Below are 21,513 nucleotides of genomic sequence, written 5' to 3'. Positions count from 1 at the left end.
GCCGGGTGCAGTGTCTCACGCCTGTATTCCCAGCACTTTGAGAGGCAGAGGCAGGTGGATCATTTGAAGTCAGGTGTTCAAGACCAGCCTGGCGAACATGATGAAACCCTGTCTCTACTAAAAAAATATAAAAATTAGCTGGGTGTGGTGGCATGCGCCTGTAATCCAAGGGACTCGGGAGGCTGAGGCAGGAGAATCACTCAAACCTGGGAGGCAGAGGTTGCAGTGAGCCGAGATTGAGCCACTGCACTCCAGCCTGGGTGACAAGAGTGAAACTCTGTTTCAACATATATATATATATGTATCATATATATATATATATATATGTATCATATATATATACATATATATATGTATCATATATATATGATACATATATATATATATACACATATATATATGAGAGAGAGCCTCTTTTCCATCTCCTCACCACAGAGTTGTCTTCAGTAATTTCATTCACTTTTTTCTTGAGGGTTAACTGGGTTTCTGGGTCCCAGAGGGGAAGTTCTCTTCAAGGTACAGAAACCACGACTCCGCAGAGAAGCACAGAGACGGCAGCATGAGGGTGCTGGGCTGAGACTTGGGCTGAACTTCTGCTGCAGGTCGACTTACTCCCATCAGCACCAAGGCTGCTGAAGGGGGGTCATCCAAAATAAAAGGAAGCGGGGGCATGGCTTGGAGGCTGTTTCAGAAGGTCCCACTGAGCCAAGGACTCAAGGCCTGGCCACAGTCCTGCCAAGTGAGGCCCAGATCATATTTCCCCACGCTCAGAAAACCTTGTCTGCTCATTTCAGTCCATAGTGACTTTGCTTTCTTTAGGATCTCTCTTGCACTGTCCAACCCAGAGAGTTCCAAATCTCAATGGATTCCAATGATGGAGTTAAACCAGGCCCCACATCAGTTTTTTGAATTAGAATCAATGGGGCTGGGGCCCAGCATCTGTGTCTTAACGTTCCTCCATGTGATCCTCAGGCTGAAAGGCTGGTATTTGCAAATCCCTCTTTTGAGGGATGAAGGGTTTTTTTAGAGACAGGCCTTACTCTGATGTCCATGCTGGAATGCAGTGGTGGATCACAGCTCACTGCAGCCTCGAACTCCTGGCCACAAGAAATCCTCCCACCTTAGCCAACCAAACTTTTGGGATTACAGGAGTGACCACTGTGTCCGGCCAGGAAAGCCCTTCTGTTTCACTTAAATGATATTTCTGCAGCGTTCCTGCAGCCATTGTTGTATTAAATTGCATCATTGTAGGAAAAGAAAAGGTGAGAGGTGAGTGTTTTGCTTTTTTCTGAACATATCAGACCAAACCTGGGCTGTTTGGCACTTTTTTTTTTTTTTTTTTGAGTCAGAGTCTCGCTTTATCGCCCAGGCTGGAGTGCAGTGTCACGATCTCGGCTCACTCGAACCTCCATCTTCCGGGTTCAAGTGATTCTCCTGCCCCAGCCTCACAAGTAGCTGGGATTACAGAAGTGCACCCCCACACCCAGCAAATTTTTTCTGTATTTTTAGTAGAGACGGGTTTCACCATGTTGGCCAGGCTGGTCTCTTGGGAGTAAAAGAGATCTGAATATGCCTCTCAAACTGGGGAGACTACCAGGAAATGAGGTATAACCGAGATATTTTTACTAGACTGTTGGATTTTGACATCCAAGCCCCTATGACTTCATGGACCTGGTCATAACTTTCCCATCCTTTTCATACATCCATTTGTAGGACTCGGGGGACTATCCTCTGACAGCTCCAGGTCCATCCTGGAAGAAGTTCCAGGGCAGCTTCTGTGAGTCTGTGAGGACATTGGTCTGTTGGTTCCAGTACAGCTTCCTCCATGATGGCTTCCCTATGGACAACCTCATCTGCCTGCTCACTGGCCTCTCAGACTCACAAGTCCGCGCCTTCCGTCACACTAGCACCCTGGCTGGCGAGCATTCATTTTTACTCTGGACATTCTCCTGGGGGTTTATAGGGCTTTCCTCTCTTCTCTGATTCAGGGTCTTCTTTCCTACCTGCATCTTGGCTCTTCACTTTAAGGCCATGCCTCTTGTATCCTAAACTTCAATCCAGTTTCTCACTAGTGGAGTTCTGAGAAGGGGTAGATCATAGCAACAATTTCCAGGCTTAATATTTTTGTCAGAGCTCACCACTAGGGGTATGCGATGGTTAAAAGAAGACCACAAGAGTTGGAGGGCAACAGTCCACTCCAGGACAGGCAGTCTTAGGATTTTAGGGTCACCCTGCTCTGGCTTCTCATTTTCATTGCCCTTCTTTCCTTCTATTTTTTCCTTCTACTCATCCTCTCTCCTCTGACCTAAATAATGATTTCTTTATCTCTTTTTCCTTACTCAAAGCTATGAAACTGACGACCTCCCTGGTAAGAGTTGCCCTCCAACTGAGTCTGCACCAAGATAACAATGAGCGTCAGTATGAGGCTGAAAGAAACAAGGGGCCAGGGCAGAGGGCACCTGAGCGGCTGGAGAGCCTGTTGGAGAAATGCAAAGAGGTGAGGAGTGTTCCCTGCTTCTTCCTTCCCTTTTTCCCAGCTTGCACCCACTTCTGCCACAGACCCCCTTATCAGGCCCTGGGCAGTCTTTCAAGATCATGAATAATGGAGTCTGGCAGTAGTTTCATAGACCCATCCTGTAAGGGGTCGTTGCGTGCTCATCTTGTTTCTGGGTTGTGGCTCAATAAATAATGTGTAATTTAGAGTTCTCTCTAATTCCACTTTTACTCAGTTTTTCTTTGTCAGCACTCATTGTCAGGAGTGTTTAAGTGCTGTACCTGGATCCACTCACCTCAGCCTCTCATGTAGCTGGGACTACAGGTGTGCACCACCATACCTGGCTATTTATTATTATTATTTTTTGTAGCGATGGGATCTCCCTATGTTGCCCAGACTGGTCTTGAACTCCTGGACTCAAGTGATCTGCTCACCTGAGCCTCCCACAGTGCTGAGATTATAGGTGTGAGCCACTGTGCCCAGCCGATTTCCATTCTTTATAAATTACCAGGTCTCAGGTACTGTTAAAGCAGTGCAAATGGACTAAGAAACTGACTGTAGAAAAAATACATTAAACTTGGTTATTTTATTTTTTATTTTTATTATTATCATTTTTTTTGATACGGAGTCTCACTCTGTTGCCCAGGCTGGAGTGCAGTGGTGCAATCTCAGCTCACTGCAACCTCTGCCACCTGGATTGAAGCAGTTCTTCTCCTGCCTCAGCTTCCCGAGTAGCTGGGATTGCAGGCACCCAACACCACGCCCAACTAATTTTTGTATTTTTAGTGGAGACGGGGTTTCGCCATGTTGGCCAGGCTGGTCTTGAACTCCTGACCTCAGCTGATCCACCTGCCTCGGCCTCCCAAAATGCTGAGAGATTACGGGCATGAGCCACTGTGCCCAGCCTAAAATTGGTTATTTTATTTATTTATTTATTTATTTTGAGACGGAGTTTCGTTCTTGTTGCCCAGACTGGAGTGCAATGGTGTGTTCTCGGCTCACAGCAACCTCTGCCTCCTGAGTTCAAGCAATTCTCCTGCCTCAGCCTCCCGAGTAGCTGGGATTATAGGCATGCGCCACCACACCCGACTAATTTTGTATTTTTAGTTGGGGATGGGGGGCGTTTTTTTTTGTTTTTTTTTTTTTGTTTTTTTTTTTTTTTGAGACGGAGTCTTGCTCTGTCACCCAGGCTGGAGTGCAGTGGCGCAATCTCGGCTCACTGCAAGCTCCGCCTCCCGGGTTCACACCATTCTCCTGCCTCAGCCTCTCCGAGTAGCTGGGACTACAGGCGCCCGCCACCACGCCCGGCTAATTTTTTTGTATTTTTAGTAGAGACGGGGTTTCACCGTGGTCTCGATCTCCTGACCTCGAGATCCACCCGCCTCAGCCTCCCAAAGTGCTGGGATTACAGGCGTGAGCCACCGCGCCCGGCTGGGGGGCGTTTTCCATGTTGGTCAGGCTGGTCTTGAACTCCTGACCTCAGGTGATCTGCCTGCCTTGGCCTCCCAAAGTGCTGGGATTACAGGCGTGAGCCGCCGTGCCTGGCCTCAGTTATTTTAAATACAGAAAATCCTCAAGGCTCCATTATAGACCCTTTTCTTTTCTTGTACTCTTTTCTTCTGTTATGGCTTTAGGTACAATTCAATTCCCATGACCTCTGACTTCTCTGAGTTAAACTTTGCATCTTCACGAGAATGTTTTAAAGGCAACTCAGCTGAGGCCAGGTGTGGTAGCTCACACCTATAATTCCAGCACTTTGGGAGGCAGAGGCAGGATGATTGCTTGAGGCCAGGATCTGGAGGCTGCAGTGAGTTATGACTGGGCCACTGCACTCCAGCCTGCGTGACAGTGCAAAATCTTCTGTCCCAGCCTTTAAAAAAAAAAAAAAAAGGCAATTCATGCTGGGTGTGGTGGCTCATGCCTGTAATCCCAGCATTTTGGGAGGCCAAGGTGGGAGGATCACTTGAGGTCAGGAATTCGAAACCAGCTTGGCCGACATGGTGAAACCTGGTCTCTACTAAAAATACAAAAAATTAGCCGGGTGTGGTGGCGGGCGCTTGTAATCCCAGCTCCTTGGGAGGCTGAGGCAGGAGAATTGCTTGAACCCTGGAGGCGGAGGTTGCAGTGAGCTGAGATTCTGCCACTGTACTCCAGCCTGGGTGACACAGCGAGACTCTGTCTCAAAAAAGAAAATAAAAAAGGCAATTCAGCTCAAAATATAATATCTAACATAATATCATAATATCTATGCTGAGCCTGGCCTTCTTCCAGGTAGATGACACCACTAATTTCACAATCCGGAAACCCAGGACCCCTCCCTAAAAGCTCCTTCCCTAGCCCCCTTCTTTCTTTCTTTCTTTCTTTATTTTTTTTGAGACGGAGTCTCACTCTGTGGCCCAAGCTGGAGTGCAGTGGCGCGATCTCAGCTCACTGCAAGCTCCACCTCCCGGGTTCATGCCATCCTCTTGCCTCAGCCTCCTGAGTAGCTGGGACTACAGGCGCCCGCCATCACGCACGGCTAATTTTTTGTATTTTTTTAGTAGAGACAGGGTTTCACCATGTTAGCCAGGATGATCTTGACCTCCTGACCTCGTGATCCGCCCACCTCGGCCTCCCAAAGTGCTGGGATTACAGGCGTGAGCCACCGCGCCCGGGCCCCTAGCCCCCTTCTATGTAATCCAAAGCCTGTCTCTCCATGTCCATTTTACCTGCCATATGTCTCTCTGGCCTGCCATTTCTCCTGTCTCTCCTGCCACTACCCTGTCTCACATGCCATCACCCTTTGCCTGGACTATGACAATAGCTTCCTTGTTGGTTTCCCTCATCTACACCGGCTCCACACTGCACTCCACTCTGTCCTCCATACTGCAACCAGATGCAAATCTCATCATGTCACCCCTTTGCCTAAAGCCAATCAACCGCTTTCCATTGTCTGCACAATTGAGTAGACCTTTTATTTTTTATTTTTTTGAGTGGGAGGCTTGCTCTGTTGCCCAGGTTGGAGTGCAGTGGCGTGATCTTGGCTCGCTGCAACCTCTGCCTCCCAGGTTCAAGTGATTCTCGTGCCTCAGCCTCCCGAATAGCTGGGATTACAGGCGCATGCCGCCACACCCAGGTAATTTTTGTATTTTTAGTAGAGATGGGGTTTCACCATCTTGGCCAGGCCGGTCTCGAACTCCTGACCTCAAGTGATCCTCTGCCTTGGCCTCCCAAATTGCTGGGATTACAGGCATGAGGCACTGTGCCCAGCCTAGTAGAGCTTTTAAACGACAGTTCAAGATGGTCTTTGTTTGTTTTGCTTTTGAGACAACGTCTGGCTCTGTCGCCCAGGCTGGAGTGTGCAGTGGCGCCATCATAGCTCACTGCAACCTCTGCCTCCTGGGCTCAAGCAATCCTCCTGCCTCAGTCTCCCAAGTAGCTGGGACTACAGGCATGTGCCACCACACCCAGCTAATTTTTTGTATTTTTTGTAGAGATAGGGTTTCTTCATGTTGCCCAGGCTGGTCTTGAATTCCTGGACTCAAGTGATCCACCTGCTTGGGCCTCCTAAAGTGCTGGGATTACAAGCATGAGCCACTGCGCCCGGCCTATGCTTTAAATGGAGCAGGCTCACCTTGGCATTCTGTCACTGGGAGCAGAAAAGCCCAGCTGTAGGCAAGTGTCCCCGTCTTTGGTATTTATCCAGATCACCTTCCCACTGAGCAAGGTGATCCCACTGGTTCTTTGATCTCCTTAGAGATGCTAGCTTCTCTAACAGGTAATCACCTGCCTCATTCTCTCCTTATGTGATGAGTCATTTGGGCCAATTCCCCTGCTTACCAAGCCCAGCCTTTCCCAATCTGTGTCTCCCCTGTAGGTCCCCTTGCTTAACACACTGGCAGTATTAGGTTGCAGCCAATCGTGCTGTGGAGAGGTTGCTCTGCAGCTCAGCCCAGCTCTGTTAGCTCCCTCTGTAAATCCTCTGGTAGCTGTGACTGGCTTGCTCTGAATCCCTTTATGACCAGTAGCTTCTGTCTCGGAGCAGAATTGGTCACATCTCATTTTAAGGTAACAGGTTAATTTGCATCACAGGGTGCAGAGGGAGGAGCCACAGCCTGAACCCCCAGATTTTATGAGACCTGATCTATATGACAGTTTTTTTTTTAATTATTATATATTTTTAGACAGGGTCTCTGTCATCCAGGTTGGAGTGCAGTAGCGCAATCATGGCTTACCGCAGCCTCAACCTCTCCAGGGGCTCACGTGATTCTCCCATCTCACCCTCCCTAGAAGCTGGGGGTACAGGTGCACACCACCATGCTTGGCTATTTTTTTTTTTTTGTATTTTTTTATAGAGACAGGGTTTTGCCATGTTGCCCAGGCTGCTCTCAAATGCCTTACCTCAAGTGCTCCTCCTGCCTTGGCCTCCCAAAGTGCTGGGATTACAGGTATGAATCATCATGCTCAGCCTAAATGACAGTGTTAACTACTTTGGGACTTTCTCTTTTTTTTTGAGATGGAGTTTTGCTCTTGTTGCCCAGGCTGGAGTGCAATGGCACGATCTCGGCTCACCGCAACCTCTGCCTCCTGGGTTCAAGTGATTCTCCTGCCTCAGCCTCCCGAGTAGCTGGGACTACAGACATGCGCCACCACACCTGGCTAATTTTGTATTTTTAGTAGAGATGGAGTTTCTCCATGTTGGTCAGGCTGGTCTTGAACTCCCAACTTCAGGTGATCCACCTGCCTCAGCCTCCCAAAGTGCTGGGATTATGGTTGTGAGCCACTGTGCTTGGCCCACTTCGGGACTTTCTATTTGATCATTCCCATGGACAGGATAGTGTACAGGGAGGATGGAACATGTTTAAGAAGTGCAAACAAATATGTCTTTTTTTTTTTTTCAAGAGACAGGGTCTTGCTCTGTTGCCCAGGGTGGAGTACAATGGCGTGATCACTGCAGCCTCAACCTCCTGGGCTGAAGTGAGCCTCCTGACTCAGCCTCCCGAGTAGCTGGGACTACAGGCATATGCTACCATTCCCAGTTAATTTTGTTGTAGACGGGGTGTTGCTATGTTGCCCAGGCTGCTCTCAAACTCCTGCACTCAAGTGATCCTCCCACCGCAGCCTCCCAAAGTGCTGGGATTACACGCATGAGCCAGCATGCCCAGAATCAAACTAATATTTCTTTTTTTTTTTTTCCTTTTTGTGGAGAACAGCTTCTCACTATATTGTCCAGGCAGGTCTCTTAACTCCTGGGCTCAAGCTATCCTCCTGCCTCTGCCTCCCTAAGAGCTGGGATTACTGGTGTGAGCCACCACTCCCGGCTCAAACTAATATTTCTAAGATATATTCCCAGAGGTGTGGGGCTAAGTGGATTCCATGAACCCCAGGGTACAAATGCAGGCTTCTCACTGGAGCCTATACCTCACAGCCATGCTGGCCAGTCAATCACCACCACGCTCCATTGCCAGGCGGAAATATTTATTTGAAAAATTGAAAACACAGATGCAATGTATTATACAAAGAAAGGTCTAAATACCATAATAAAAGTATTGTTGGAGGGAAACAGAAGCCAGTGGCCACCTGCCCTGGGAAGGTAGGCACTCAGTGAAAAATGAAATTCATTTCAAGGAACTACCCTAATGGAAACCCGGGGGAAAGGTTAAAAACAGAAGAAAAGAAAAACAAACCCAACCCTATCCCTGCAAACCGAAATGTGAAAGAGTTTGTTATAAGTTTGAGACAATTGCATTATCACCAAGATGTAACCGAACCCCCTCGGTTTGTCCCTATGAGTGGTAATCAGTTTCATTTAGGGCCTTCAAACCTGAGGTAGTTGAGGGTCACCTGAAAGACATGTCTGGAAAAATCTACTCTCAGAATCGAACCCAACAGCATTGAATTGTTTCCTGTTGCTTTGGCTCCTGACAACAACACGGTGTGGTGCTGATCTTGTATTTGGTCTGGACCTGGGAGAGGAAGGAATTTGGCAGCAAACAGCTGGCTGGTTTGCTGCGTCGATGGCTGGCAGGTCCGTGGTGGTGGTTTTCTATGCTACAGGTGGTGCAGTCTCTGGAGGACAAGGATGGCAGAGAGGGCAAAGCCAGTTTGCTTGGAAAGCCAACGTTGGAACTGGAGGCTTTCCCTGGCAGGATTTCCAGAGATTTGGAAAGGTGGTAGAAGGTAGCAAGATACTGACTGGTTATTAAAGACCAGGGTCAAGTGGAGCCAGGAGACCCCTCTAGACTAAGGAGCTAAGAGAGAACTTCCAGCTGCAAGCTGAGAACTAGCTCCTGCACAGAGTCGAGGGGCCAAAGCCAACTAATCTGACCAGAGTGACATGTACCTGTGATCCCCGTGTTACCTGGTGGCATAAACCTTGGTGTCTGACTTGGTAGCTGGGACAGTTCCAAGAACAGTTGCTCTAGACAGTGGTTCTTCCAGCCACTGGGTTAGAGGGACCTGTATTCTGGTGGGATTTTAGGGATACTGCTATGGACGGCCACATCAGCAGACAATCTAAACTAGTCTCATTTAAACTCCTTGCTCAGATATAAAATAACCCTGCCAAAGTGACTCTTCTCTTCTATTTCTTTCTCTCTCTTTTTTTTCTTGAGATGAAGTCTTACTCTGTCACTCAGGCTGGAGTGCAGTGGTGTGATCTTGGCTCACTACAACCTCCGTCCCCCAGGTTCAAGTGATTCTCCTGCCTCAGCCTCCCCAGTAGCTGGGATTATAAGTGCCTGCCACCATGCCCGGCTAATTTTTGTATTTTTAGTAGAGACGAGGTTTCACCATGTTGGCCAGGCTAGACTTGAACTCCTGACCTCAGGTGATCCACCCGCCCCTGCCTCCCAAAGTGCTGGGATTAAATGCATGAGGCACCACATCCGGTCTCTTTCTCTTATGTAAACAAACATCTTTTCTCTAGAGGTCTCAGGGCACTGTCTTACAAACTTAAGTAACAGATGCAGCTGTTTTTCAACTTCTTGTCGATCCTAAGCCATGATTTTGTTGCTGTCCCATCTTGTCATGACCCATTTACGCTCACCCAAGACTTGTCACTAGTGATGCTCAGTGACTCATTTAAAAGGCTGGCAGGTTCATTTTTAGCTTTAAGATGTGATTCCCGTTTTAATCCAAGGTGTGTCATTAAATACCTCTTCATCTTCATTTTTAGAAGAGTCACAGTAGGACAATTTGATTTTGTCTAGAGAATGGGGTAGCCGTTCTAATCTGAGCTATTACGAAAGTAATTATGTGACATCTGACAGCTACTTCCTCATGTGACACTGAATTAGCCTCTGCTTCTGTTTAAGTGCTTTCTTAACCGTTATGACTCAGGCTAAGTTCGATGAAGGTTTTAAACATTTCTGTGGCTTCTTTTTAGAGACAGGATTATTCAGATAATTTGTTTGTTTGTTTTTAAAGAGATGGAGTCTCGCTCTGTCACTCAGGCTGAAGTGCAGTGGGCAATCATGGCTCATTGCAGCCTCAAACTCCTGGGCTGGGCTCTGACAGAGAATCTTTTTTTTTTTTTGAGACAGGGTCTCACTTTGTCACCCAGGCCGGAGTGCAGTGGCACAATCAGGGCTGACTGCAGCCTTGACTTCCCAAGCTCAAGCAATTCTCCCACCTCAGCTCCCCAACTAGCTGAGACTACAGGCACGCACCATCATGCCCAGCTGATTTTGTTTTTGAATTTTAGTAGAGATGAGGTCTCGCTATGATGCCCAGCTTGGTCTCAAACTCCTGAGCTCAAGCAATCATCCTGCCTTGGCCTCCCAAAGTTCTGGGATTACAGGCATGAGCCACTGTGCCCGGCTGGGCAGAGAATCTTAATTTGATCCATTACACTAGACTTTTTGCCCTACTTGTAATTTTTTTGTTTTTTTTTTTGTTTTTTTTTTTTTTGAGACGGAGTTTTGCTCTTGTTGCCCAGGCTGGAGTACAATGGCGTGATCTCAGCTCACTGCAACCTCTGCCTCCAGGGTTCAGGAGATTCTCCTGTCTCAGCCTCCTGAGTAGCTGGGATTACAGGCACCCGTCACTACGCTTGGCTAATTTTTGGTATTTTTAGCAGAGATGGGGTTTCACCATGTTGGCCAGGCTGGTCTCGAATTCCCGACCTCAGGTGATCCACCCGCCTCAGCCTCTCAAAGTGCTGGGATTACAGGCGTGAGCCACTGTGCCCGGCCACCCCATTGGTGATTGGGAACATGTGAGTTGGAATGGCTGAGATCTAGAAGTGAGGACTAGCCACTTTTGGAAATGTTGACCTGCATCAAGAACACACTAATTGGTTTAGTTGCCACAACTGGGACAGGGAAGCCACGCACCATTCCTTCTGAGCCTTGAATCAAAAAAATACTAAGCAGAAAGCAGCATTCAACACAAGACTGCCCAATTTCTAGTGCTGATACTTCCTTAGCCCAGTATGGAGGTTACACATCTGAGTATGGTCATCCAAGGTCCTGGGAGAGAGTTTTTTGAATGTCCCACTTAGAAAATGCACAGAGAGGGAGTTGGGGAGAGGGGTGGGCTAGGGAGATGGGGGTTGGTTCACAGTGATCAAACAGAAGTCTCACAACCCGTCATGTAGCAAAACCTAGCAATATTCTGTTGGAGCAGATCCTGGGAAGTGCTTGATGGCTACCACCAATGAGTTGCTATAGATAAAGAAGGAAGACGCTGTTTTTTCAAGATCAGAAGGTCACTTAAATGCTGGGGTCCATCTAGAAGAGGAAAAGTGCTGTTGGGCTGCCAATCCCTGGCAAGCTGTTCATGTGCCCTCTGTCCTCATTCTGTCCACAGGGCAGCGGGAGCCTGGGGCATGTGGCTGAAAGGAGCTGGAGCCGCTGGCTCTGTCCTTTCTCATTTTCTCCGACCCAAGAGCTCCAAATGATCTCCTTGCTTTGGGATCCAAGTCAGTAACAGTCCAGCACCTTGGCCTTGCTTCTGATTCTTGAAGGCTGATGTAGCCGGGCAGAAAGATGAGCCTTGCTAGAGTCACACCTGAAGTCCTGATTGCTCCAAGCATCTCTTTGTAGGATGTTGCTGCTTAAGGGAGGTTAGTAATAAATACTAAGGGTAGCAAACCAAGTATAGGGTTCTTTCCTGATGGAAGCAATTGCGTCTGATCTTCCGGGTTTGTCAATTATGTAGAAGGTGGAACGATCTTCCTATTCAAGAGGATGCCAAGGCAGACATCTGCAGAAAGGAGTTGGGAATTGCTCCCAGGCTCCCTCTCTGGGCCAAGGGAGATGGCCCACTTGACACAGACCATTCACGGCCAGTTCATTCCAGCAGGGAAGTAGTGTTGTTGATCTCACCAGCTCCATTCAAGCATGTCATCAAGTTTTTGAGCCTGGTCATGGGAACTGAGCTGTGTGAACCCTCTCGTCCCTCTTTCTGTTGTATTCTCCCTTGTGAAGGTGGACAGAGGCTTTCCGCCAGGGTTCAGCTTTAGGAGGGAAAGGCACTCACTCTCCTTCTGCTTTTTGAGGAAAGCTGTCACTCAGCAGCTCCGCCTGACCCTGGAGCATGGACTGGGTGGGCCAGCACTTGCTCAGTATGGAGGCGGAGGTGGAGCACCGAGAGGCCTGGGCAGCACCATCGCCGGAGCTGCCACAGTGGGGGGGCCCTGGAAACTCAGCCCCAGGGGTGTGCCCTTTGGGAGAGTTGGCTATGTGAGTGAAACTTAAAAAAAAAAAATACAACCAAAAAACCCGACCAACCACCATAAGAAGCAGTGGAAATCCATGGCACTGCCCAAAGAGGGGGAGAATGGCCTTGGCATTCACAGCCAGGACACTCCTGCCGTCCTTCTGACTGTGCAGATTTCAGGGTAGTGTCCTGGTTTGGAATCCATCAGCCCTCTGATGCTCACAAGTTTGTGCAAATGATGAAACTGAAAAGACTGAGAAGAAAACAGAAAAGAAAAGGCATAAGATCTTCCCTCTCCAAGCTGTCAACAAACAACAAGCAGCCCCTCTATTAAGGATACCCATCGTGTGGGGGTCAAATAGTCAGCAGGACTGGAGGTTGGTCCTCTCTGTTGAGTGGCCCTGCCCCCCCCACCCCTCTTTGTACCTAGGCTTGCTCATGGGCAGCACTGGCCAGCCTGGATGCTAACTAGGGAGGCGGGGAAAGAACAGAGACGACCATGGGTCCAAACAAAAAGGGTGTCGCTATGGAGGGAGTCTTTGGAAGTGTCATGCATGTCCTTGGCATTGGGTAATGGCAGTGGTGTGGCTGCCCCTGGGACTCCAAGGATTTGGCCTGTGGCTGGGGAAATAACACACACGAGATAGGTAACAAGGATTTACACTGACATATGGGGTGTTGGTTTGGCTCTATTCTTTTTCAGTTACCGCTTCTTGCAGTGTAGGTGGAGATGCCTCTGTTCCTAAAAGACAATGATAATTTATGTTGCAAAGCACTCAGGCATGCATGCATTCACTTAACCAACAAAACCTGCCACCATGGGGGCTCAAAAATACATTATAATTATAACCATGGTGTAATCACATAGTCCCCAAGTTTCGTGTCTAGGAATGACTAGGATCTGTCTATGGTTGGTGCCCAGAGTCAGTCAAGTCCAGTAAGAGTGAACAGTCTTGGCTGTGATCAAGTTGACTGCTTTCGACATGCAGACAACAACATATAGACTCGAGGTGATGGATGGCAAGTCTCTGGGCTGGCAGGCTGAATGTGACTCCATGCCACTCCATTTCTCCGCACCTGATCCCTTCTTTTTTTTTTTTTTTTTTTTGACACAGAGTCTCGCTCTGTTGCCCAGGCTGGAGTGCAGTGGCGCAATCTCGGCTCACTGCAAACTCCGCCTCCCGGGTTCACGCCATTCTCCTGCCTCAGCCTCCCGAGTAGCTGCGACTACAGGTGCCCACCACCACACCAGGCTAATTTTTTGTATTTTTAGTAGAGACGGGGTTTCACCATGTTAGCCAGGATGGTCTCAATCTCCTGACCTCGTGATCTGCCCACCTCGGCCTCCCAAAGTGCTGGGATTATAGGCGTGAGCCACCGTGCCCGGCCTACCACCTGATCCCTTCTATTTTTTGGCAATTGTTGCCCTTCACTGGCTCTAGATAGTCAGAACCTTGTAGTTCACTTGTCCCTGTCTGCCAGATCTCGACTGACCACTATTTATTCATTTTTCAGCTCTCTGCTGGCCAGAAACTAAATTCCCAGGGAGTTGGCAAAGCTTGCTGGGCCTGGGAAGGAATGGCAGTGAGTGAGTTATGATCAATGTTTAGGTCTTAAAAGGTGACAACAAAAGCTTTCAATTCACCGTAATTTCACCCAAAGTTAGGCTTAAAGGTTATTTACAACGGAAGAGAAAACGGATTCCATGAGGAGAGAAGAGAAGGAAGAAGCCGCCGATCTGGTGGATTCCTTGTTCTGTTCCATTCTAGGGGAAGGCCCTGGCCACACAGCTTCCCCTCGCTGCTGTGGGTTAGTGCCCATCCTTGGAGTCAGCTTACCTTCTTCCCAGCCCTCAGCAACACCAGCAAGCTCGTAGTGCTTTTTCCGAAGCTCTCCCAGTTTTTGACGCTCCTTCTGCAATTCATTTTCTAGCTCTAGCACCCTAACCTGTAAGGGAAAGTAAGTGAGATTTTCTCTTGATCAGCTCTCTGAGATTTAATTTTTATTTATTTATTTTTTTATAGAAATGGGGTCTTGCTCTGCTGCCCAGGCTGGTAGTGAAGTCCTGGCCTCAAGAGATCCTCCTGTCTTGGCCTCCCAAAGTGCTGAGATTACAGGCATGAAACACCATGCCCAGCCTACATCTGTCTTATTTTGATTACTCCCTTTCTGCTGCATTGTGAATTCTTCTTCTTCCATATTATTCACCCTGTTTCCATACTTTATCCGGCCCTCAATTTCAATTCTCTTCTTTTCTCTAATTTTTCCATTCTCCCATGCATTTCTCTATCCCAGTAGCTCTTATGCTTTACTCACTGTGATCTTCTACTGGAAGTGAATGATGCTTTACAAATGCCTAAATGGTAGGTGGGTTTCTCTTCTGTTCCTCTGATAAATCACTATCTTAAAACAACTCTAATATTTAGCCTAACTGTATGGTGAGTACCAATCTAGTTGTAACCCTTCTTCAATCCCAGTTCCCTGGAAACCCAGGTAGGAACCAAATATGATGGTTCTGATATCTTTCAGGTATTTGTGCAACTTAGGCTTATTACTGCTACAGGAAAAAGCATGGAAAATCTTACTATAAAGGAAAGGGTGATCTTGTCTAGCTCTACTTCTCATTAATGTAATTTATTTTATTTCCTAATTCAAGGAATATTTGCTGGCCAGGCATAGTGGCTTATGCCTGTAATCCCAGCACTTTGGGAGGCCAACGTGGGTGGATCACCTGGGGTCAGGAGTTTGAGACTAGCCTGACTAACATGATGAAACCCCGTCTCTACTAAAAATATACAAAATTAGCCAGGTGTGGTGGTGCATGCCTATAATCCCACCTACTTGGGAAGCTGAGGCAGAAGAATTGCTTGAAACCAGGAGGCAGAGGTTGCAATGAGCTGAGATTGTGCCATTGCACTCCAGCCTGGGCAACAACAGCCAAACAAAAAAAAAAAAAAAAAAAAAAAAAAAAAGGAATATTTGCTGAACACTGATCATGTACCCCAGGCTGTTATAGGTGCTGCAGACATAGTGGTAAACAGACAAAGTCCCTGCTTACCCTGTAGAGGGAAGAGACAAACAAATGAAGAAGAAAGATCACATTGTAAAGAAATGACACAGGGAGATAGGATAAAGCCTACGAATAGTCAGCCAAGTCTATTCTCAGAAAGTCATTTTTCAGCTTACATGGCCTTAAGAGCTCAGCTGTCTGGAAACCTGGAGAAGAATATTCCAGGCAGAAGAAACAGCCAGAGCAAAGGCTCTGGGTGGATTGCCTGAGGTCAGGAGTTTGAGACTAGCCTGGCCAACATGGTGAAACCCTGTCTCTACTAAAAATACAAAAATTAGCCAGGCATGATGGTGCATGTCTGTAATTCCAGCTACTTCAGAGGCTGAGGCGGGAGAATCGCTTGAATCTGGAAGGCAGAGGTTGCAGTGAACCAAGATTGTGCCATTGTACTCACTCCAGCCTAGGCAACAGAGCAAGACTCGGTCTCACAAAAAAAAAAAAAAAAAAAAAAAAAAAAAAAAAAAGAAGGAAAAATTAGCTGGGCATGGTGGTGGGCACCGGTAGTCCCAGCTACTCAGGAGGCTGAGGTGGGAGGATCCACCTGAGCCCAGGAGTTTGAGGCTGCAGTGAGCTGTGATTGCACCACTGCACTCCAGCCTGGGGAACAGAGCAAGGCCCTGACTCAAAAAAATAAAAAAAATGCGGAGTGACACATCTTGGAGTACTTTAACGATTCCAATTTGAAATTCATCCCAAGACTGATGACCAGTTATTCTAGAAAAATTATGTCAATTTTTTTTTAAAGGATCTCGCTCATACCTATTTTACATGGTATGACTTTATAGAACAACAGAGAGAAATAATAGCATTGCCTTTGATGAGTTAAAAGGATTTTCTCTTTTAAAACTAAAAGTCATATGCAAATAATTCATACTAGAAGTCTAAAACAGTGTTTATAGTAAGACTATTAAGTTTGTGGATACTAAGAGATCCTGGATAACATTTAGAGGAACGTTAGTCCAAGATTAGTGGGCAAGAGTTAAGAGTCTGATCTTGGCTGGGCATGGCGGCTCATGCCTGTAATCCCAACCCTTGGGGAGGCTGAGGCAGGAGGGTTGTGTGAGGCTAGGAGTTGAGACCAGCCTGGGCAACATAGTGAGACCCCGTCTCTATTTTAAAAAAAAAAGGGCTGGTGGCTCATGCCTGTAATCCCAGCACTTTAGAAGGCCCAGGTGGGCAGATCACAAGGTCAGGAGTTTGAGACCAGCCTGGCCAGCATGGTGAAACCTTATCTCTATTAAAAATAAAAAATTAAGGCCGGGCACAGTGGCTCATGCTTGTAATCCTAGCACTTTGGGAGGCCGAGGTGGGCACATCACGAGATCAGGAGATCGAGACCATCCTGGCTAACATGGTGAAACCCCGTCTCTACTAAAAATACAAAAAATTAGCCGGGCGTGGTGGCGGGTGCCTGTAGTCCCAGCTACTTGGAGAGGCTGAGGCAGGAGAATGGCATCAACCCGGGAGGAGGAGCTTGCAGTGAGCTGAGATCACACCACTGCCCTCTAGCCTGGGTGACAGAGCAAGACTCTGTCTCAAAAAAAAAAAAAAAAAAAAAAAAAAAAATTAGCTGGGTGTGGTGACGCACGTCTGTAATCCCAGCTACTTGGGAGGTTGAAGTAGAAGAATTGCTTGAACCTGGGAGGTGGAGAGTGCGGTGAGCCGAGATCACGCCACTGCACTCCAGCCTGGGCGACAGGACGAGACTCCATCTCAAAAAAGAAAAAAAACAAAAGAAGACAAACAGAAAAAAAACAAGGATTCTGATCTTCACTAATCACCTTCTCTACCTCCACTGTTTCTTCCAGCAAGATTTACATTCAGTCTTGGGTTAGTAGGTGCACCTGTGTTCATTTCCCTCTGGCTTTTCTCCGTGGGAATAATATTTAGAGTCCATGTCTAGGCAATAGAGGCTATCTAGACTTACAGATGGAGCTCTCACCTGGGAATCCATCTCTTGGCGTTTGATCTGTGTCAGCGTCATGCTTGAGAAGTCCATGTTGTCTGCAAGGATGGAAACAAGAAGGTCTTATCAAATTCTACCCTGGCTGACTGGCACCTGAGAGGCAGCCTATGCCAGTGCTCTGTGGAAACGCCTGGCTTGCCATTTGTCAACACTGCATGAAAGTAACTGAGGGGGCCGGACATGGCAGCTCACTCCTGTAATCCTAGCTCTTTGGGAGGCTGAGGTGGGTGGATCACGAGGTCAGGAGTTTGAGACCAGCCTGTCCAACATGGTGAAACCCCGTCTTTACTAAAAATACAAAAATTAGCCAGGGGCGGTGGTGGGCACCTGTAATTCCAGCTACTTGGGAGGCTGAGGCAGGAGAATCACTTGAACCCTGGAGGCGGAGGTTGTAGTGAGCCAAGATTGAGCCATTGCACTCCAGCCTGGGTGACAAGAGCAAGACTCTGTCTCAAAAAAAAAAAAAAAAAAGTCAGGGTGCGGTGGCTCACACCTATAATCCCAGCAAACTTTGGGAGGCCAAGCAGGGCGGATCACCTGAGGTGAGGAGCTCGAGACCAGCTTGGCCAATATGGTAAAACCCCGTCTCTACTAAAAATACAAAAATTAGCCAGGTGCGGTGGCGGGCGCCTGTAATCCCAGCTACTCGGGAAGCTGAGGCAGGAGAATCGTATGAACCAGGGAGGTGGAGGTTGCAGTGAGCAGAGATCGTACCACTGCACTCCAGCCTGGGCGACAGAGTGAGACCCTGTCTCAAAAACAGAAATAAAGAAAAAATAAAATAAAAAGATGAAAAATATGAAAGAATTTAGACACAGTCCTGTGGGATTTGGTTGGGCACAGGGAAGGATGCAGAGAAGAGCTCAACAGGGTGGATAAGAAAAGGGTCCCTTTGGAAAGGCTACCTGTCTCTTCAATCTGTGATTTGCCAGAAATGGTTGAGGCCATGACGCCGGCAGTGGCCTGGTTCACTCCCCGAGAGGCCTGCTGCAGCTGGGCTAGGTTGGGGCTGTCCTTATCAGCTTTCACCTACCAGGACAAAGCAAATTTAGGTTCACACAACACCTGGAGCAATGAGGCCTGAATCAGATAATTGCTCTGATGGTTCTTAGCAAAGATATGTGGGCCAAACGGCAATCACCAATCAGCTTCTCAAAATCTGCTGCCTGTAGTCAGCTCCTGAAATATCTATCATATAAAAAATTATTCCTGGCTTTTTTGCTTGGTAGCTTCCAAACTCTAAGCATTATCACTTATTTGGACAATGTGCCCAGTTGTGGAAACCAATTTGGGATGACCAGAAAATAAGGACAAATAAAGAACACTCTGGGATACTGTGAAACTTTTAAAAGGATTTGGGGCACCAGCTTTACATGAGAATTTGTTGGGGGCATTGATGATATTGATTCAAAAAATAATTTTTTTTTTTTTTAGACAGAGTTTGCTCTTGTTGCTCAGGCTGGAGTGCAATGGCATGATCTTAGCTCAATGCAACCTCCGCCTCCCAGGTTCAAGCGATTCTCCTGCCTCAGCCTCCCAAGTAGCTGGGATTATAAGTGCCCGCCACCACACCTGGCTAATTTTTTGTATTTTTAGTAGAAACTGGATTTCACCATGTTGGCCAGGCTGGTCTTGAACTCCCGACCTCAGGCCTCCTAAAAGTGCTGGGATTACAGGAGTGAGCCATCGTGCCTGGCCTGATTCAAATTTGAACACTAATAAAGAGGGGTTGTAGAATCTCAGAGCCAAGCCAGGTAACCTGTTTATGATGCCAACCTATTCCTTATTCGAGTGTTTCTTGAATGCCAGGACTGCTAATTGGAAGTTGGCATTGCTGGGACTCTCTAACGCCACTTGTAACAGATATGAGGAAAGCCACGAGGGACATGTGTGATGCACCTGGGTACAGACTGGGTACAGACGTTCCTCGCTGTCACATGAAAGGCCTCTAAGGCCAGGTGTGGTGGCTCACACCTGTAATCCCAGCACTTTGGGAGGCTGAGGCAGGTGGATCACGAGGTCAGGAGATCGAGGCCATCCTGGCTAACACGGTGAAACCCCGTCTCCACTAAAAATACAAAAAATTAGCCGGGTGTGGTGGCACGTGCCTGTAGTCCTAGCTACTTGGGAGGCTGAGGCAGGAGAATCGCTTGAACCTGGGAGGCAGAGGTTGCAGTGAGCTGAGATCACGCCACTGCACTCCAGCCTGGGTGACAGAGCAGGGCTCTGTCTCAAAAAAAAAAAAAAAAGTCTCTGTAAGAGGATGGTATGGGATCCTTAAGAGGCTGAATTTTTATTTGGAATCGAATCCACCTGAGCCCTGCATAAATCATCTGTTCTCAGGGCCAGTTCCATCCCATCATTCAAGTACTATCAAACCTAGTCAAGTACTCTCTAACTCCCTGCCAAGTACCATCTAACCTAACCAAGTACCACCTAACCTAGCCAAGTACTCTCTAACCCCTTAGTACCCTTTAACCTAGCTAAGTACCGTCTAACCTAGCCAAGTGCCATCTAACCTAGCCAAGTACTCTCTAACTCACCCAAGTAATGGCTAACGCAGCCAAGTACTCTTTAACCTAGCCTAGTACTCTCTAACCAGGCCTTCCAGGGTCCTAGGAGGTCCAGCACAGGTCCTACCTTGGATGCAGCCACAAGCTGGGCTGTGCTAGCAGCAATTTCATGAGAACACACCATTAGCTCCTCAAATTTCCCTCTGCCTTGTACCACCAGATCAGCTGCATCCCTGATGGAAAACGACAAGAGGGACTAGGTTATGGGCAAATGAGCTGCAACTCCTCCACAATACCACCTCCAGACCACCCCATCCCCCTTGGCTAAACAGGGAGGGGAGGCTGCCTGCCCTGTGTCCCCTGGGAGAGCCAGGCTCCCTTGTAAACTCAGTCCTATTGACTTCCGATCAATAGTTTATTTCTAAGGGACAGATTTTTTTTTTTTTCCCTCCTTAGCTATTGTTTGGAGTGGATCAATGGAAGAGGGGTCATGGGAGGAGCCTTGGTACCAATGGATACTTACACCATGACAGTGGCTCCCCAGCCCACAGCCTTGGAGGCTGAGATGAGTCCTTCTGTCCATCGAGAGTTCTTGGCATAAAACTCTTTAGGGGATGCTGTACCCTAGGGAAATAAAAAATAGTAATAGCCACCTTTTATTGAGCATGTACTATATGGCAGGTGCTTTTATACATATATTATCCCAAATCATCCTCATAGTAACTCTGAGACATAAGCATTAGTATTCCCATTTTACAAAAAAGAAGAAGATTCAGAGACCAAAATGGCTTTTCTGGCTGGGTGCAGTGGCGCTCGCCTGTAATCCCAGCACTTTGGGAGGCTGAGGCAGGTGGATCACTTGAGGTCAGGAGTTCAAGACCAGCTTGGGCAACATGGTGAAACCCTGTCTCTATTAAAAATACAAAAATTGGCTGGGTATGGTGGTGGGTGCCTGTGATCCCAGCTACTCAGGAGGCTGAGGCAGGACAATCACTTGAACCTAGGAGGCAGAGGTTGCAGTGAGCTGAGATCGCGTCACTGCACTCTAGCCTGAGCAACACGGCGAGATTCTGTCTCAAACAAAACAAAACAAAACCCTGGCTCACACCTGTAATCCCAGCACTTTGCGAGGCCAAAGTGGGCAGATCACGAGGTCAAGAGATTGAGACCATCCTGTCTAACATGGTGAAACTCGGTTTCTACTAAAAATACAAAAATTAGCTGGGCGTGGTGGTGTGCGCCTGTAGTCCCAGCTACTCGGGAGGCTGAGGCAGGAGAATCACTTGAACCCAGGAGGCAGAGGTTGCAGTGAGCCGAGATTGCACCACTGCATTCTAGTCTGGCGACAGAGCGAGACTCAGTCTCAAAAGCAAACAAACAAACAAACAAAAAACCCAAAACAACAAAACAACAAACAAAAAGACTTTTCCCAAGGTCATGCAGGAAATAAATGGAAGTAAATCTTGGGCTTTTCTGACTCCAAAGCCTGTAGCATTTCTACCATACCATGACATTTCTGTATTGTATATGTAAGAATAAATATTCTCATATGAATAAGTTATGATCTGAAAAGAGTCTAGCCACTCTGCAATTTGCCAAAAAAAAGGAGACTACACAGTGAATACATTAAAAAAATATATTTCTACTTGGATTTGAAAAATGTTTTTATGCTTTGGAAGTGTCTGATGGTCTGAGAATCTGCAGATAATCCTTTCCAGTCCATCTTTCTATTTTAGAAACAGAAAACATCAGCTCTCAGGAAGATAAAAGGCACCAGCAAAGCAGGCCTGGCTGCTTGCTTTATGGCACTGCTCTCAGGCTCATTAAC

The 21,513-nt window shown here is 47.4% G+C and overlaps 2 protein-coding genes across 4 annotated transcripts in view; one reads left to right on the top strand and one right to left on the bottom strand.

Annotated features, from left to right (window-relative positions):
* The first annotated feature begins 670 nt into the window (after positions 1-670).
* Positions 671-3,010, top strand: LOC129490696 (putative STAG3-like protein 4). Its single transcript, XM_055294520.2, has 3 exons — positions 671-739; positions 1,714-1,918; positions 2,346-3,010. The coding sequence occupies exons 1-3, from the start codon at positions 671-673 to the stop codon at positions 2,597-2,599; spliced, it is 528 nt and encodes a 175-aa protein (XP_055150495.1). The 3' UTR covers positions 2,600-3,010.
* A 4,924-nt stretch (positions 3,011-7,934) lies between these two features.
* The window catches only part of LOC129489842 (huntingtin-interacting protein 1-like), a 60,768-nt gene continuing 47,189 nt past the window's right edge, over positions 7,935-21,513 (bottom strand). For 2 of the 3 annotated variants that reach the window (XM_055293017.2, XM_063646339.1), the window contains 6 exons: positions 20,209-20,309; positions 19,813-19,918; positions 18,078-18,201; positions 17,149-17,210; positions 13,975-14,083; positions 12,789-12,878 (listed from right to left, as the gene is read on the bottom strand). In XM_055293017.2, coding sequence (XP_055148992.1) covers positions 12,826-12,878; positions 13,975-14,083; positions 17,149-17,210; positions 18,078-18,201; positions 19,813-19,918; positions 20,209-20,309 — 555 coding nt within the window. In that variant the 3' untranslated portion in view covers positions 12,789-12,825. Of the gene's footprint in view, positions 12,390-12,788; positions 12,879-13,974; positions 14,084-17,148; positions 17,211-18,077; positions 18,202-19,812; positions 19,919-20,208; positions 20,310-21,513 lie in introns of those variants that run through there. The other variant, XM_063646338.1, reaches the window with a different exon arrangement.

This window comes from Symphalangus syndactylus, chromosome 9 (assembly GCF_028878055.3).
Source record: "Symphalangus syndactylus isolate Jambi chromosome 9, NHGRI_mSymSyn1-v2.1_pri, whole genome shotgun sequence".
In the NCBI taxonomy this organism is placed as follows: domain Eukaryota; kingdom Metazoa; phylum Chordata; class Mammalia; order Primates; family Hylobatidae; genus Symphalangus; species Symphalangus syndactylus.
This window is presented reverse-complemented; position numbering and strand designations above follow the sequence as displayed.